Source organism: Rhineura floridana, chromosome 15 (assembly GCF_030035675.1).
Source record: "Rhineura floridana isolate rRhiFlo1 chromosome 15, rRhiFlo1.hap2, whole genome shotgun sequence".
NCBI classification, from domain to species: domain Eukaryota; kingdom Metazoa; phylum Chordata; class Lepidosauria; order Squamata; family Rhineuridae; genus Rhineura; species Rhineura floridana.
The window spans coordinates 37,954,473-37,971,365 of NC_084494.1; the positions used below are offsets into that span (position 1 = coordinate 37,954,473).

The following is a 16,893-nucleotide window of genomic DNA, read 5'->3' on the forward strand; positions in this document are numbered from 1 at the left end:
ACTAGTCGCTGTATTGTTGCATTTAGGGTTCTGACCATGTTTCTGTCTCCTTTTGCTTTCCTTCTCTCTTTAACCATTTTAAGAGTTTCTTCAGTCATCCATTGAGGTCTTTCTCTCTTTTTAACAAGAGGTATTGTCTTTTTGCATTCTTCCCTGATAATGTCCCTGACTTCAGTCCATAGTTCTTCTGGTTCTCTGTCAACTAAGTTTAAAGCCTCAAACCTGTTCCTTATTTGATCTTTATATTCTTCTGGGATGTTATTTAAATTGTATTTTGGCATTATGATTGCTTTGTTCTTCTTCTTTAGCTTTACTCTGATTTTGATCTGTACTGCAGTCTGCTCCTGGTCTTGTTTTTGCAGAAAGTATGGAACTTCTCCATCTTCTGTTTCCAATTATATAATCAATTTGATTCCTATATTGACCATCTGGTGATGTCCACGTGTACAGTCGTCTTTTTGGTTGTTCAAAAAATGTGTTGGCAAGAAACAAATAATTGGCTTCACAAAATTCAATAAGTCTTTCTCCTGCTTTATTTCTGTCACCTAAGCCCCATTTCCCCACAATTCCTAATTCTTCTCTGTTCCCTACTTTTGCATTCCAGTCCCCCATGATTATCATCATATCTTGTTTTGGTGTGTGATCAATTTCCTCCTGTACTTCTGCGTAAAATCTCTCCAATTCTTCTTCTTCTGCGTTTGATGTTGGAGCGTAGACTTGGATGATGGTTATGTTGATAGGTTTCCATTTAATCTCATTGATATCACTCGCTCAGACCTTGCGTTGTAGCTCCTAATTGCTCTTGCTACATCACTTCTCACTATTAAAGCAACCCCGTTTCTTCTTGATTCTCATTTCCTGCATAAAATTTCTGTAGTTGCCTGACTGGAAATGTCCCATTCCCATCCATTTTAATTCACTCATGCAAAGTATTGTAATGTTGATACGTCCCATTTCTTGCTTGACAATTTCTAACTTTCCCTGGTTCATGCTTCTCACATTCCATGTTCCTATGGTGAGCGTCGTACAACTCCGGACTCTCCTTTCGCATCTGTGCGCATCAGCCTCTGGGCTTCCTTTCGGCTTTGACCCAGCTGTGTCATTAATGACAGTGCTACTCGTACTTGTCCTTTGTTCTTCCCCAGTAGCTCGGTGAGTGCCTTCTGACCTGGGGGTCTCATCTTCCAGCACTATCTCGTGTTGCATTTTGGGAGATCTTAGACCCCTTATTTTTCTGTGAGCCAGTCCCAGCAGAATCCCTATGTCACCAGCATCCTATGATCCAATCAGCATGAAAGGGGAGTGTGTTAGCCTTTGAGAAGAGTCATCTAACTTGCTTCTTTGTTGTTTCTTGCTGATTGGAGCCAATCAGAGCGAAAGGAGTTCCTATCAGCTCCTACTTCAAAAAGCCAACTTGGGGAGAGTGAGAATTCTGTAACTGCCAAAGAAAAGACAGTGAATCTTGATGATAGCATCCCATCTACATCATCAGCCAGTTTGGTAGCAGCAGGAAACAAATGTGTATACAGTAAATTCAGTAATTCAGGCAATATCTCTGACAGTGAGAAAGGATAGTCAAATTGTGTCAGTGATAGAGAAGCAGAAAGAGGTATTCAAACCTGGCCAGATTATTCTATAATCTTAGAAGGGGATGTGGCTGTCACTATTATGAAAGGACCCTGCACTTCTGAATTTGCCATTACACTACTGGTGCTGAGAGTTGTTAGGAAACCCCAGTTCCCTGCACAGTGTTACAGTTCCCAGAGTGGTTTAACAACAAACCCTTCTTCCAAGGAAACTCTGAGAATTGTAGCTCCATGAGGGGAACAGAGGTCTCCTAACAACTCTCAGCATCCTTAATAAACTTCAGTTCTCAGGATGCTTTGGGGGAAGCCATATTATACTACCCTCAATGTATCATGCAGATGTGGCCAGCGAGAGATTGAGTTCCTGTTGCTGTTGTTATGTGCCTTCAAGTCAATTTCAACTTATGGCAACCCTATGAATCAGCGACCTCCAGTAGCATCTGTTATAAACCACCCTGTGCAGATCTTGTAAGTTCAGGTCTGTGGCTTCCTTTATGGAATCAACCCGCCTCCCTGCCCCCCCCTCGCAAACCTGCTCCAATGCTGCACTGAGACCAGGTGGGTAAAGGTGGGTAAGGCTAGCTGCCCTCTGCTTGCCCCTCTGAGTCTCGGTAATACAAGCAAGGTTGGGGGTCTTCCTGCACGGTCAAATTATGAATGAGGGAGATCTTATTGAAAACCAACCTGGCATTTAGTAACAGTATCCACAGACCTGAGGGCTGGCTAATCAGAGCAGCCACAATTCCTCTGGCCAGAAGAGGAGTCAGCATGCGGCCGCCACCTGCCTGTGCTGTGCCCCCCCGTTCCTCGCATACCCCTTCTCTCCCATTATACCTCCCTGTACCCAAGACCACTGCAATTGGGCAGTGGGGATTTTTAATTTTTTTTATGTTCATTTATTTTAAAATAATTTAATGCTGCTTTTCTGAGCAAAGCCTGTCCAAAGTGGCTTACAAGAATAAAAACCACAAGGTTTTTTTAAATCAGTGTTACAATGTGTGTAGGGGGCAGGGTGTTGCTGGGTTGTACAGGCACATCTGCCTGACCTTTTTAATTTAATATTTTTTCCCCTCTTGGGAGCGGGCCAAATGTTTCACATGCGCGAGTGAGGCAAAGCGCTTACCTGGGATGTCCTGGGCCTGTTTCACATTCCTGTGGCTTTCTCAGCTGAGCCCTTTATAGCCCTCTGAGCCTGCTCAAGAGGCAGATTCCATAATGGACCTGAAGCAAACATGTGAGGAAATGGGGAGGGCTGGGCTGCACTGCAGGGACTTTGCGTTTCCGTGAGTGGGTGACAGGAGCCACAAGATTCCCAACCCTGTCTTCAGGCAGAGGGCCTACAGTTCCCTATGGGCACCCTAGAGGGCTTCAGGGTAAATTGGGCACCTCCTGCTGGAACACCTGGGAATTTGCAACCTGGCGGCTGAAGGGTCTGTCTGTCTGTATCTGCCTGGATTGCATGTGCTGCAGCATGGAAAGCGTGTGGCGCCCTCTGGTGGCAGAAAATATCTGACAGAAACTGGGTTCCCCCAGATTGTGATCTGGACAATCCTTTTGAAATGGAAGTGCTAAATATGACCTTGGTACTCTGCACCACTGCTGCGAAGGGAGGTGTGCTGAATCATATTTGTCCCCAACAAGTCCTTATCTGGTGGCCTTTTCCCAATTTTGAGATCTTTGAGGAGCCAAATTGTTGACCACCCTGTTGTGTAGGGGTGAGGGACCTTTTTCAGCCCAAGGGCCACATTCCCTTCTGGGCAACCTGCCAGGGGCCACATGCCAGTGGTAGGCAAAGCCAACGGCAAAAGAGGGCAGAACAAAAAAAAATGTAATTTTTACCTTGTGCTAGGCTAGTTTCTACATGCACTCACACGCCCTTTCCTATCCTCCACCCAGAGTTCAAGGGCACGTTCCTGTCGGGCAGAAACACCCAGGGGAGTGTGCGAAGGAGGACCAGGGAGGGGCGTGGCCTGGGGAAAGTCCCAAGCGCCAGACAGGGGCCTAGGAGGGCTGCATTTGGCCCTTGGTTCCTCAGTTCCCTGCCCCTGCTGTTGACCATTTTGGATTGCCACAACGGTTTAGGAGCTGACCTCCAGGAAACCAGTTCCAAACTTCTTGTTGCCAGGTGTCCTTTGAGAAGGGAGCGTGTTTTTTTTTTAATTGCACCATGTTAGTCATCGGCAGAGCCTTGCCACTCTCTCATGCTCCTTTCCATTCTGCACAGCTCTGGCGTCGAAGCACATAGACCTGAAGCAGATGGAGCTGGACACAGCAGCAGCCAAGGTAGACGAGCTCTCAAGGCAGCTGGAGTCCCTGTGGACGGAGAACCCAGGGCAGCCTGGAGCCCAGCTCAAGGTACGGCAGCAGCGCAGGAGCAGCCCCCGACGGCTCTGCTCCACTTGTTCCTTGAAAGGCAGCTGTGTGTGGGGTGGGCTGCAGCCGCTGGGCTAAAAGGCACACAACTCTGAAGCCACCTTCTAGGTGTTGTTGTTGTTGTTGTTGTTATTACATTTGTATACAGCCCCATAGCCAAAGCTCTCTGGGCAGTTTACAACAATTAAAAACATTAAAAACAAATATACAAACTTAAAAACAAATCTTTAAAAAACAATTTAAAAACACATGCTAAAATGCCTGGGAGAAGAGACCTGGCGTCAAAAAGATAACAGTGTTGGCGCCAGGCACACCTCGTGATGCGCCACTGTTGAGACGCTGTTGGTCCCTTTTGCCTTGCATGATCTACTTTGAGCGGCAGCAGATCTTCAGCATCGTGGGCAAGGGTGTTTCCTGTCGTTGCCGCTTGATCCTTTTTAAAACGGGGCATGCCAGGGATTTAGCCTGGCGCCTCCCGCATGCAAAGCTGGTGCTCTGCCACTGAGCTGCAGCCGAACCCTGAGCAACAGTTTGGGAGGCCTCTAGGTGTCGAGGGCTTGGCTAGGTTGCACGGGCCACATGGTGTGGGTGCTCTGGGGCTCCAGGAACACGGCACGGCTGTGCTCAATTGCTCCTGGTGCGTGAGCCTGACTAGTGTGCTTCCTTGTGGTACGGCGCATGTGCCAGCAGGTGCACAGAGGCTTGCAGGTTTTGTAGTGGAGGGTTCCACTGAACTGTGTTTCAAGGGGTGCAACATAAATTAATGTGAAGCAGCCACAGATACATGTCTGTCCATCTAGTATGGGTTGTATCCTATTAAGTCCTACCCAGAGTAGATCCATTGGAATTAATGGGCCTAAGGGAAAGGGCGTAGCTCGATGGTAGAGCCACCTGCCTTGAGTGCAGAAGGTTGCAGTTGAATCCCCAGTGGCGCCTCTAGCTAAAGCTGGGGAAATGCTGGGCAGCCACTGCCCGTCAGTGGAGACAATCCAGAGCTGCCTGGCCCAAGAACAGCCAGGGGGGCACCGATTCCCCATCCCTGCTCTAGAGCAACAGCAACCGCTCCCAGGCCCACCACGGCACTTGCAGAATATGTTTGTTTTTAAATGAAAGCTGACAGTCCAGGGCAGGGGCTTGAATGCCACCCAGTCTGAGGAGCGAGTGGCAGTCGAGGCCTGAAGGAATCACTCGTATCCTCAAGACAGAGGACATTTTGGGGAGCGGGTGATGGGAGGGAGGGAGAAGCAAAGAGGGCCGGTGGCGGTGTGGTGTTGTCACTGTTGCTTCCAGCAGGCTTGTGGGACAACTTCTCAAGGGAGCTGCCCTGGTCCTTCACTGCCGGCTTTAATTCCACCTGGAAAGGACCGGTGGTTTGCTTGTCACCTCACACCCTTCCTTTGTTTCTGGCAGGCGATGGGCAGGTTCAGCCCCAGCCCTTCTCAAGAGCTGCTAGCCAGGATGAGCCCCATCTCCACTTCCCCGCTGCCCCTCTTCCCTTGGAAGAGCACGTCGCTGGAGATCCCTGAGAGCAACTACTACTCCTTCAGTGAAGGCTCGCCTGGTTTCTCACACAGCTCCTCATCCAGCCAGCTCGCCCCAGCCAAGTCCTCGCTGGGCCGCCCCACTTCGCCTCGCCCATCCCTCTTCCTTCAGCCAGAGCTGGACCGGGCGGTGCCTCCAAGGCCCAAGGTGCTGGAGGCGCTGCCCAGCCCCACAGCCCACGGCTCCTCCCCTCGCTCCCTCCGGCCAAGCACCTCCATGGATCGCCAATATGAATACAAGGGCTATCTTGGGCAGGGGGGCTGGGCCGGCTCCCCCCGCCTGCCCATGGAGGGCTCTGGGCCTCAGGCCTTCTTCCCAGACCGAGTACCATCCCCGCGGCCCCCGCGGCCGCCTCTGCCACCGCCGTATGAGAACCACAGCCTGTACCCCTCTGTGCCAAGCACTTTTGCACCCTTCCGGACTCAAGGTAAAGGCCAGGCGAGAACTGCAAGGTCTAGTGTGGGGCTTGCAGCATTTTGGGGGATTGAAGCAGTGGCCGCCAGCCTTTTTTGGGTCTGTGGGCGCATTTGGATCTTTGAGCAAGAGTTGTGGGCATCAGCCCTTCTGGCCACTTCTAGCAGAATGAGTCTGAGCCTTGAAAAGTACATAGAGCTGAAGGAGGGAAAGAGAGGCAGTCTTTCAACTTCCAGCTTCAGCTCTATGGACTTTCCAATGGAGCAAAAGATAACCCTCCTCACCACCTCCTGGCCAAGGGGTGCTGAGTGGGGAGGCGGGTTCAGAGGCTTGGTGAGCACCAAGGGAACTTTATTAATTGATTTGACTTATTAGTCACTTGTTACCTAAAAGGTCTCCAAGTGACTTACCTTTAAAAACGTAAATATATATGCTACAGAATAAGATAATGTAAAACCTGCAATTCATTAATATACACATATAACATGTACAATAAACAAATACCATCCCAACAGCCATAGGAAATTTTGGTACTAAAACACCAACAGTTAAACAAAATAAACTAATTCCATGAAAGACCTGGGCGGGATGTATGTCTTGACCTGGTGCTGAACAGATACCAGCACAGGTGCCAGGAGGAGCTCACTGAAGAGAGCGTTCCACAGATGGGGAGGCACCGTCACATTGGCAACCTCTATATTAAAGAAACCAGAAAGGGGTTTTTAACAGTTGTGCTGCATACTGATGATAAAAGTTGGCAAATCTTCTTATTAGCTTTTTAATATATTAAAATATAAGTACTGAAAGGATAACTATTACTGAGGGAAAATGGAAATGGCCTGCCTTCAAGTCAATCCCGACTTACCGCAACTCTACTAATAGTGTTTTCATGGTGAGAGGTATTCCGAGGGGGTTTCCCATTGCCTCCCTCTGAGGGTGAGAGGCAGTGACTGGCCCAAGGTCACCCAGTGAACTTAACGGCTGTGTGGGGGTTTGAACCCTGGTCTCCCGGGTCGTAGTCCAACACTTTAACCACTACACCACGCTGGCTCTATTACTGAGGGAAGGCTCTTGAAACCTCTAGGTGTACAAAGGATTCACTGGGGTCGATGGGAACTGTGGTCCAAAGTATCTGAAGGGCACTAGGTTGGGGAAGGCTGCTATGAAACATCAGATAAAGACCTGGGCAAATGTAGAGATTTTGGCCTAGAATATAAGAAGACAAGGAGGACCCTGCTGAGTCAGGCCAAGGTGGACTCAGGTAGACCAGCATCCTTCCCTCCCCCCCCCCCGTAGCCCACCAGATAACCTCCAGGTAGCCCCCAGGCAGAACGTGAAGGTAACAGCCCTCTCCCGCTTGTGCTCCTCAGCAGCTGGTTCTTTGAGGCAGACTGCCTCTAAACATGGAGGCTCCATTCCGTTGTCATAGGTGACTGCCATTGATAGACTATGGATCTGTCAAAACCCCTAGAAGAATGTAAACAATGTGTTGCCCAGCAGTTCTGAGGCAAGGATAGAGCATCCCAGGGAAGAGCCTCTGATGCAGATCTGAATGTTGTTCCCTCTGCAGATGACTTGGTCATCCGGAGGAGGGCGCAGAAAGGATGGAATGAATCTGATCTGGACTTGGCTTACGAGAAGAAGCCATCCCACCCTGTTGGCTATGAGCGTGAGTGTTGACCAGGGTGGGGTGGGGGGCTTCTGGAGGGAGGAGAGGAAGGGAGGTTTCGATGTTGCTGCTGTGGGAACAAAGTTGGTGGCATCTGGCTTCATCGAAGAGCATCATGGTGGGCAAGGCTGTTGGGGCATCTCCCCCTCCAATAAAGGTGTCTTTCCCCACAGGAGGAGACGCACATGCGGGCCTCCGACAGAGCTCAGCAGGGCTCCCCCTGGCTCCTTGGAGGGAGTCGAGTTTAGATGGGGGTGTTGGGCAAAGCAAGGTAAGTTTGGCTGCCATCCTCTTGTGCAGCTCCCATTTGTTTCCATGGGGTTCAAGCGAGAAAGATTTCCCAGAGGAGTGTGCTCCATTGGAACCACTGAACAAATGGCAGACTGAAATCCTGGGAGGTAATTGTAATTCAGTTTAAAGGTGGGAGGATTTGGATTTGCAAGCTCAGATGCCAAAATGCCTTGGGCTGGCCATGGAAGGGGTATTGTCTGAAGCAGAGCCGGCTGGTGTGGGAGTTTGGGTCCCTTAAACATCAGCTCTGCATGCCGGTAGCCTCACCTCTCCTTTGCTCTTTCTCCCACAGGAGGAGCACTATGGGATGCAAAGTGCCACCTTGCCCAGGAATTACAAGGTCTCCCCGCTGGCCAGTGAGCGGTGCCAGGAGAGCTCCTTCCGCAGGTCCCTCCCCACCAACCCAACGGGCACCCTGCCCCGGAACTGGCAGCCCATCTCCCGCATACCCATGCCACCTCCGAGCCCCAAGGGCAGCCTTCCCAAACGCCACAAGCCACTTCCCCTCTCCATGATCTTCCGGCTGCAGAACGCGTTCTGGGAGCACGGAGCACCTGGCACAAAATCTTCCCTCTCTCAGGGTCCTCCAGGATCCTCGCTTTCACTCCGCTCCTTGCAAAAGCAGATGCTGCAGCACCCCCTGGCCCAACCCCAGCATCACCTGCGGATGGCCTCCCCTGGGAGTGAAGGTGAGTGACCTTAAGGGCCGGGCAGCTGGGGGTGGGATGGGGTAAAAAAAAACAGGCCGTACCGGGGAGCAGGCTAAGTCTCTCCTCTTCAAATCCAAGCCCTGCACCCAGCCCCACAAACAAAAACAATCTGGGCTTTGACGTTAAATTGCACAGGACAGATAGGCCAATAAGCTTATTTGAACCACGATGGCAATAAAATACTTTTAATTTAAATAGTGCTTACATTGAAGTGCTGAACAAAAGTTATAAACAAAACTATAAATAACAATAATGAAAACGTCAGCAGGCCGCAGGCATGCTGTCTCCAAATAAATAGTGTTTAAACTGCAGGATGAGGCATCTGAGTCGCACAGGACTCTTGGTTGGTCTGGATGTTCAGAAGAGGAATAAAGGGAGCAACATTATGTACTTCCATGCCAGGACAGGGTATTTGAGGGGCCAGACCTTTTGGCAGGTTGAAAAACAAGTCATAGGGGTGAGGTTTTCAAGTTACATCAAACCAACCGCCCTCTCCCAGAATAACACATTTTTGCAGAATAAATATTAACAAGTTATACATATGAGCATACAATTTGCCAACATTTGATTGTTGCACAGAATGCACAATGTTTGGGCAAATGTATGCTCACATAAGACAGATATCTCATCCCCCCCACCCAAAAAGAAGTGCAGAATGGACTAGGGTAATTTTAAAAGTGGGTATGGTGGTATAGGGGTTTTTTAAAACAAAAATCCTTACCCTTAACCTCCACTTCCCAACTTCTGAATGAAGTAAACTGTTTGTGGTTGACTTTGACCATGTGCAGAGTTCCTTTCTTTCTCCCCCAAATATCCACAGCCAAGTTTTAGACAAGAGGGGGGAAATCTCCCAGGCCCAAAGCTGATGGCTTCTGGATGTATCTGTGTCTCGACCCACTTTCCTAAGAATGAAAGCCTCAGCAGCAACCCAGTTTTCTCTCCGCAGGGAATGGCCTTGCCAAGTCCGCCAGTCCACCAGTGGAACCTGTCCGCATCGTGCCGATCATCTTGACAGGTGAGACGGAAGCAGAACTGGAAAATTTCCTGCCGGGCGGCGAGCCGGCGGAGGCGGACGAGGTACCCCGGCCTCTGAGCCCCACGCGGCTGCAACCAGTCCTGCCACCTGAAGCCCAGAAAGTGCCTGAGTTCGAGGAGGTGGCGCGCATCCTGGCAGAGATGCCCCGGCCTCTGAAGCGGCGCGGCTCCATGGAGCAGAGCCCCAGCCCAGCTCTGCCCCCCACCCACAAGAAGCAATACCAGCAGATCATCAGCCGCCTCTTCCATCACCATCCCCGCAAGGAGGAGGCTGCCGTAGCAGGAGAAGCCCCCGCGCAGACTGACCTTTCGACCATCAATGAGGCCATGGAGCAGAAGGCACCTGGGACCCCTTCCACCCCAGCTCCTGCACCAGCAGCCCCGTTCTCCATACCTGAAGCACCCCTCCCACTACCACCACCACCTCCTCCGGAGAGCCCTAAGACCCTCACTCCTATGCCCAGCCCCGTAAGTTCACGGCAGGGAAGGGGATCTTTTTCAACCCAAGGGCTGCTGTCCCGCATGGGCAACCTTCCAGGGGCAGCATGCCAGTCGTGGGCCGGCCAGAGCCAAAATTGGGCGGAGCAATGGATGCGACGTGTAGCTTTGCACAGTAGGCTCCGTTCCAGCCACACAGAAGTCAGATGTTTACATGCACACACACGCCCTTCTACATCCAGGCAAGCAAGAGGTGGAATTACAAGTCAAGGACACGTGCCAGTCAGGCAAAAGCACTTAGAGAGGGCTGGCCTGGGGAGAGTTCGGAGCATCAGGTATAGGGAGTCCTGAACGGCCGCATTCGGCCCACAGGTTGCCCACTCCTGGTCTTATGGCTTACAGGCCACTTCCATCTCTGTTTTAAATTCCCTGGAAGTTGAGTGCCTTTGTTCCACTCCTCGGTAGGGCGGCTGGTGTGTCTGGCGTGTCTGGTGTGCTCTGAGACTGTCCTGCTGTTCAGCACTTTGGCCCAGTTGGTGAGAAGTTTCTAAAGAGAGAAATTCTGCCTCCAAGTCCTGGCCACTGTTCACACTAGTGTGTGTTTGAGGCATAGTGTTGATTGCATGGTGGTGAGAAGGCACTCTGCACATGCCTGGAGGAATCTCTCTGTCTCTCTCTCTGATTATTGCTGGCAGTACTCAGATTTTGTGCACGTGATTCCAGATTCAAGCCTTAACCAAGCTGGTCTAAATGGTCTAAACAAAACCTGGTGGCTTCCAGATCTTTTGCACTACAATCCCATCAGTCTCTCTCTCTTCCTGCTCCCCATACATATATACGCAGGACCCTACAGAACTGCTGCCAATCAGAGTTCACAATCCTGGCCTAGGCGAGGCCAGAGGCTTGAGGCAGCAGTATATAAGGCAGCTTTAATTTAAAAGAGGAGATGCTTGGAGAGCTTGAACTTGGTCCCCAACTGCCCCTAGTAATTATACCACCTGTAAGTTACTGATTAGTGAGCACACTGTACCTCCTCAGAGGCACTCTTGCCTTTTATTTATTTATTTATTGCATTTGTATACCACCCCATAGCTGAAGCTCTCTGGGCGGTTTACAACAATGTGAAAATTGTTTTTTTGAAAACTGCTTCACAGATTGCTGGATTGGCCTCACTTTGAAAGGGATTCTCAGGGCTGGGCATGTGGGTGGAGATGGATTGTTGATTGCTTTAAAAACAACCTTTTCTGGTCTTTGGTGCCTCCCCATGTCCACAGGAGAAGCGGTCAGTGCTCCGCAAGGTCTCCTCCCCACGGAAGCGACTGACCAAGAGGGCTCGCCTCAACCCTTTGGTGCTGCTGCTGGATGCGGCTCTGACTGGCGAGTTGGAGGTGGTGAAGGAGGCCGTGGAGGAGGTGAGCTCACAATGTGTGGGGTCGGGGAATGTCCCGGCTGTGGTGGATTTGAGAAGAGAGTGGCAGGGAAGAGCCCTTTTCCTTCTCCTGACAGACTTGGAAGGAGTCCTCCGAGCGACTGTTTAAGAAGCGGCTTGAGCCACTGAAGATTTAGCTGCTGGCATTGTTGTTGTTGTTGTTGTTGTTATTGACAATTGTTTCATTTATGAATTAGTTGCTCGGAAGCATCTTGGAGCAATTTCACAACAAAAACCGTATACTGTACAATTGCATATATGAAAACAGTTAAAATAAGTGTATATATAAACACTTAACATAATAACAATAATGATATAATTACAACTATTACAATATTATTATTACAATAACAATTAGTAGTAGTTATTGTTGTATTTTATTCTGCCCTTCCTCTCAGGAGCGCATGGTGGCAAACATATTTTGCATTTCCTCCCCCTCCATTTTATTATTGCAACAACCCTGCGTGGGAGGTTAAGCTGAGAGACAGGTCACCCAGTGAGCTTCATGAAGAAAGTGCGGGGTAGCAATCTGAAATAAAATGGAATTAAAATAGAGAAGATTTCCCCAAATTAACTGCTGGGGGCTACTTTTAAAAACTTACCATGAAACCTTGAAGGAGATCTTGATATGACTATAAATGCTTAACAAACAAACCCACAGCCGCCTTTTCTCCCCCACCCTCTTGCCCGCAGCTGAACGACCCGAGCCAGCCGAATGATGAGGGGATCACTGCCCTTCACAATGCCATCTGCGGTGCCAACTACAGCATTGTGGACTTCCTCATCAACATTGGGGCCAATGTCAACTCCCCAGACAGCCATGGATGGTGAGCCTCAGACAAGGGGAAAGACGGGGGGGGTCGGATCCTCCGGCTCCCTCTCCTCTCCTCTCCCCCCTGCCTGCCTGCCAGCTACCAGGGTGGGAGGGGAGGGAGTTTCATGTCCCGGGTGGTTCCCAGTTCACCAGCCGAGCGAAAGTTGTTGTTATGAACTGGACCCCCCAATCTTTACTGGGCTTGTGTTTTTTCCTTTCCTCCTCCTAGGACACCCTTGCACTGCGCAGCCTCCTGTAACGACACGGCCATCTGTGTGGCCTTGGTGAAGCACGGGGCAGCCATCTTTTCTACCACCTTCAGCGATGGGAGCATGGCCATTGAGAAGTGTGACCCCTACCGTGAGGGCTACAGCGAGTGCTTCAACTACCTTGCAGGTGAGGCTGGCGGACGGCCAGGTGCCTACAAGACTTGGGCCCACAGGGCCCTTGGCACAATTTGCCTGTGCTACATTATATATGTATAGTTGCAAATTTAGGCTGTCTTCTAGAAGGGGGGACTATGGGTTGTAGCCAGTGCTAGTCCTACTCCAGAGTAGACCTATTGAAATTAACATAACTAACATAGGTTCATTATGTTGAGTAGGACTTAGTGGGTTACAACTCTATGGCTGTCGGGGCATACTCTAAGCTATGGGGTGCCAACATGATTTTCTATTCCAGTATATTGTATGTCATGGATTGGGCCCCTCCACCCCATATGCAACCTATTGTCAAGAATTGTTGCTTCTGTACACATTAAAACTAACCCAGGGGTCTCTGGGCAGGTTAAGATGGCAAGGGGCAGTGACGGTCACGAGTGCTGATTTCTACATTGACCCATGGGGGCGGGGATTCCTCCCCTCTTCATTGCAGACGTTGAGCAGAACATGGGCCTGATGAACAACGGGGTGGTGTACGCCCTGTGGGACTACAGTGCCGAGTTCAATGATGAGCTGTCATTCCGTGAGGGTGAGCCTGTCACCGTGCTGCGCCGTGATGGCCAAGAGGAAACGGACTGGTGGTGGGCGTCTCTCTACGGCCAGGAGGGCTACGTGCCCAAGAACTACTTTGGGGTGAGTGCTTGTCTTTTGCGGGGGGCTTGAAAGAATTTGGAGTGCTGAGCTCTGCCCTTTGGTTACCCTGTAAAAGCCTCCCACCCTCAGCAAAGCTCTGCTTACATTGTTAAGCAGCCCTGGAGGCCTTAGGGCTGTGAGAATCTCTGCCATGTTGGTCTCTCTGCCTGCCGGGTTGTTCTGCTTATAAAGAGAAACTCAGCCTGTGTTTTTCTCCTTCTCAGCTCTTCCCCAGGGTGAGGCCGCAGCAGAGAAAGGCATAAAGTTTCAGGGGTGGGAACTCCGTTGCTGGCATCCCAGAAGGAACCTGAGGAATGTGGCTGGACAGGAACTTGGAGAACGTGGCAGCTCCTCCTGCTGCTGAATCGCCGGCCGGCCTGCCTGGGGAGAGCCGTCTGTGGATCTAGCATCCGCGGAGGTGCAAAGCAAAGGGCCTTTTCCTGCTTTCCAGGTGGTCGACTTCCTGGCTCTCACTGGCCCTCCTCAGGGTGGAAAGCATAAATAAAAAGGGAGGGGAGGGTTCAGTCTGGTTCCTATGCTATCTCCCATTTTCCTTGCCCTCTCCCCACTTCATGAACCCACCCAACACTGGGGCTGATAGCATAATTATAGCTGTTGTTCCTGCCTCTTTTCTTTCGTGCAAAAGAAAATTCAGCTGCTAGAGTGACAGGTGATTTGCCAAAGGGCTGCGCTGAGTCTGTGGCAGAGTCCTTCTCATAAATCCCACACCACCCTTTTTACTTCTCTCCAACCTTAATTACTGAAGTTGTTCCACCTCGGGAGATTCCCCGACTCCTCCACTGAGCATATTTAGGGGCACAGCCTGCTTTCATGTGTGTTCCAGCCATTTCGCCGTCGGCTTGAACAGTCCTGGCTTGTTTGCCCCTCTGGACAAGTCTACAGGCTGGTCTCCCCTGATCACAGCTCAGCCGCTTTGCACGCTTCTCTTTGGAAGTTGGTGCAAGGGCGTTCACCATGCTGGATACGGCGACTGACTCTAGAGAAATCTTCCTCTTCTCTTGCATGGAAAAAAACAGGCCTGCAGTGCGGTTTTGGGGAGTGGGGGTATCAGTGGCATCTCCCTCCCATGATCAGTGCCACGGTGAAATTCCTCCTCCGAATCTTCAACTCCCACTCCTAGTGTTACAACCACAGACTTGGGAGTAGGAGCAGAGGATGTAAATTCCCTATTACTCAAAGTTTTAGCAAAAGTCAAAAGGACAGAGGTCTTCTCACCCCAGAGGGGACTTTACCAGATGGTCCCGTGGCCTGGGCAGAATCCTCTGCTTTGCCTCTTCCTAGTTCTTTTATTTTAGCCCTACTTTTGTACACACAAACGACAGTTGTAAAACTGTCAGTGGGAGCCACGAGGGAGCTCTCTGTGCCATGGTGCCTCTGTGCTTAGGAATGTAGGGAGCTGCTTTCTATAGGGGCAGGCTATCGGTTCACCTGGAGCCCCCATAATTTCTTCTCTGGGTGGCAGTGGCTCTCCTGGGTTGTCTCGGTTGGAGACAGGCATCCTTCCCACTGTCTGATCCTTTTAACTGGGCACTGACCCTGGGGCCTTCTGTGTGGGAAGTGGGCACTGCCCCAGAGCTGACCACATCCAGCTTAGCAGAACTCTCAACTGCAGGCCAGGATGGCATTTTAAAGTAAATTAAAAGGGTGGGGGGGTTTTTTGGGTGTAGTTTTCTATAGATATGAAGCCAGGGTTCTGCATCCCCTGCCTAGCTTTTGTAGGTTCCATCCCCCTCCCCCAGCGTGGGCTCCCTGAGATGGCCCCCTGCAAGATAATTCCTCCGCTCAAGACGGGAGGGGAGCATTTTAGGTTTGGATGAGGCCTCCTGTGAGTATATTGGAAACACTGGCTGGAAAACTGTAGAGATAACTATTAAAACTTGGACTAACTGGATTGATGCCCTGGTTACCTTAATAGGTCAAGCGCCTCTGCTGAACTGTGGAAATACCAAGGGAGGGGGAAGGATGGAGGAGGGTTACCGGACTACCCCCCAGTGCCTTTAGGGTTCTCTTTCTCTCCTAATGGGAGTGCTGAGCCTTGAACAGCTGCAGATGAGGCAGAAACAAGCTGTGCCTGTTGGACTTCTGCCCCCTCACATTACTGTTCAACGCACAGACATTAAAAAGAGTCATAGCAAAAGCATCTGTGGTGGGCTCCTGACAACCCACAGAAGCAGTGTAATGGCTAAATTGAAGGTAAAAAAGGGCTTCCCATCCACAACTGAACCGCTTCTGGTTTCGCCAAGTGGCCCAGACTTTGTTTTGCCTGAGATAAGCGGCTGCTTTCCCTTCCTTTTGCTTGTCACGTTGGTTCAGGCTCCTCAACTCCTGAATGAAGAGAGTGTTGATGCCTGGGCAGATGCCCCACTCCGAAACAGTGCCTCTTACACAAAATCACCCCCTCTTTCTTTTGAGATCTCTCCTCACTTTAAGGCAAACTCTTCCTTGCCCAGGGACACGTGAATGGAGGCCCAGGCCCTAATCTGGCTCCCGGTATAGCCCTCTCAGCCCAAGGGCACATCCCTCGACCAGGCCTCTTTATATCTGCCTTCTCCCACATGGGCCTGAGCCCCGCTGCCTTTGGCTGTGTCTTTCGAGAGAGTAATTGAACTGTGGCCTAGGGGAGAGGGGAGCTCCTTTCTAGTCATACGGGAGAGGAGAGGCTTAAAAGGCCCCGCTGCCTGTGTCTTGGGTGGCACAGAAGGGAATCAGCAGGCAGAGCTAACATGGCTCCATCAACCTTTAGCGCCATTCCAAATTCCAGTGGGTGGGCCAGGAAGCCCAGCTGTGGGACAGTGGATACCTGGGCAGAGTTTGGGGCCAGCAAGTTATTTAGTTGAGGGGGATGCCCCATAAGCAATTGAGTGCCAGAAGTGCCATGCCCCAATCCAACGGGCATGTGTGAACAAGACTGCATGCAGCTAAGAGGCCAGCCCCTTTGCAGCTGGAGCAACATCACACCCCAAATGTAAGATTGCTTCTTTATTCGGTGAATCCTGAATAATGGCCAGCAGGGCCAGGCTCCCCACCATGTCAACTGTCTGCTGGCTCCTCTGTGTGAATGAAGCAAACCCAAATGCGATGGCCACAGAACCAGGGCTGGCTTCACCACTACCCCGCACCGATTGCAAGCATCTGCAAAGGCGTAAACACACTTGGGGAGGGTGCAACCAACTCAGTCCCCCTCAGAATAGACTCACTGCAATTAATAGACCTAAGTTAGTCATGCCCATTAATTTTAACATTGGCTACAGCCCTTGATGAGAAAGGCAGTGGGGGAGAGACCTGGCAGGACAGCCTTTCCCAGTCTGGTGCCCTTCAGATTACAACTCCCAAAGGTTGTGCTGGCTGGGGCTGATGGGAGTTGTAGTCCAAAACATCTGAAGCGCACCCGGTTGGGGAAGGCTGTGGTAGAGCTTCATATATGATGTTATATTATGAACACTGGGGGGACACAAGAGGCACATTTAGGAGGAGAGGTCAAGCCAGTAGCAATTATTC

The 16,893-nt window shown here is 50.7% G+C and overlaps 1 protein-coding gene across 5 annotated transcripts in view; it reads left to right on the forward strand.

Annotated features, from left to right (window-relative positions):
- Positions 1-15,286, forward strand: part of PPP1R13L (protein phosphatase 1 regulatory subunit 13 like) — a 30,842-nt gene extending 15,556 nt beyond the window's left edge. For all 5 annotated transcript variants that reach the window (XM_061596804.1, XM_061596806.1, XM_061596802.1 and 2 more), the window contains 11 exons: positions 3,811-3,941; positions 5,370-5,928; positions 7,486-7,584; positions 7,758-7,855; positions 8,168-8,564; positions 9,532-10,088; positions 11,333-11,470; positions 12,181-12,314; positions 12,531-12,697; positions 13,175-13,374; positions 13,599-15,286. In XM_061596804.1, coding sequence (XP_061452788.1) covers positions 3,811-3,941; positions 5,370-5,928; positions 7,486-7,584; positions 7,758-7,855; positions 8,168-8,564; positions 9,532-10,088; positions 11,333-11,470; positions 12,181-12,314; positions 12,531-12,697; positions 13,175-13,374; positions 13,599-13,637 — 2,519 coding nt within the window. In that variant the 3' untranslated portion in view covers positions 13,638-15,286. The remainder of the gene's footprint in view (positions 1-3,810; positions 3,942-5,369; positions 5,929-7,485; positions 7,585-7,757; positions 7,856-8,167; positions 8,565-9,531; positions 10,089-11,332; positions 11,471-12,180; positions 12,315-12,530; positions 12,698-13,174; positions 13,375-13,598) is intronic.
- Positions 15,287-16,893: the final 1,607 nt, after the last annotated feature.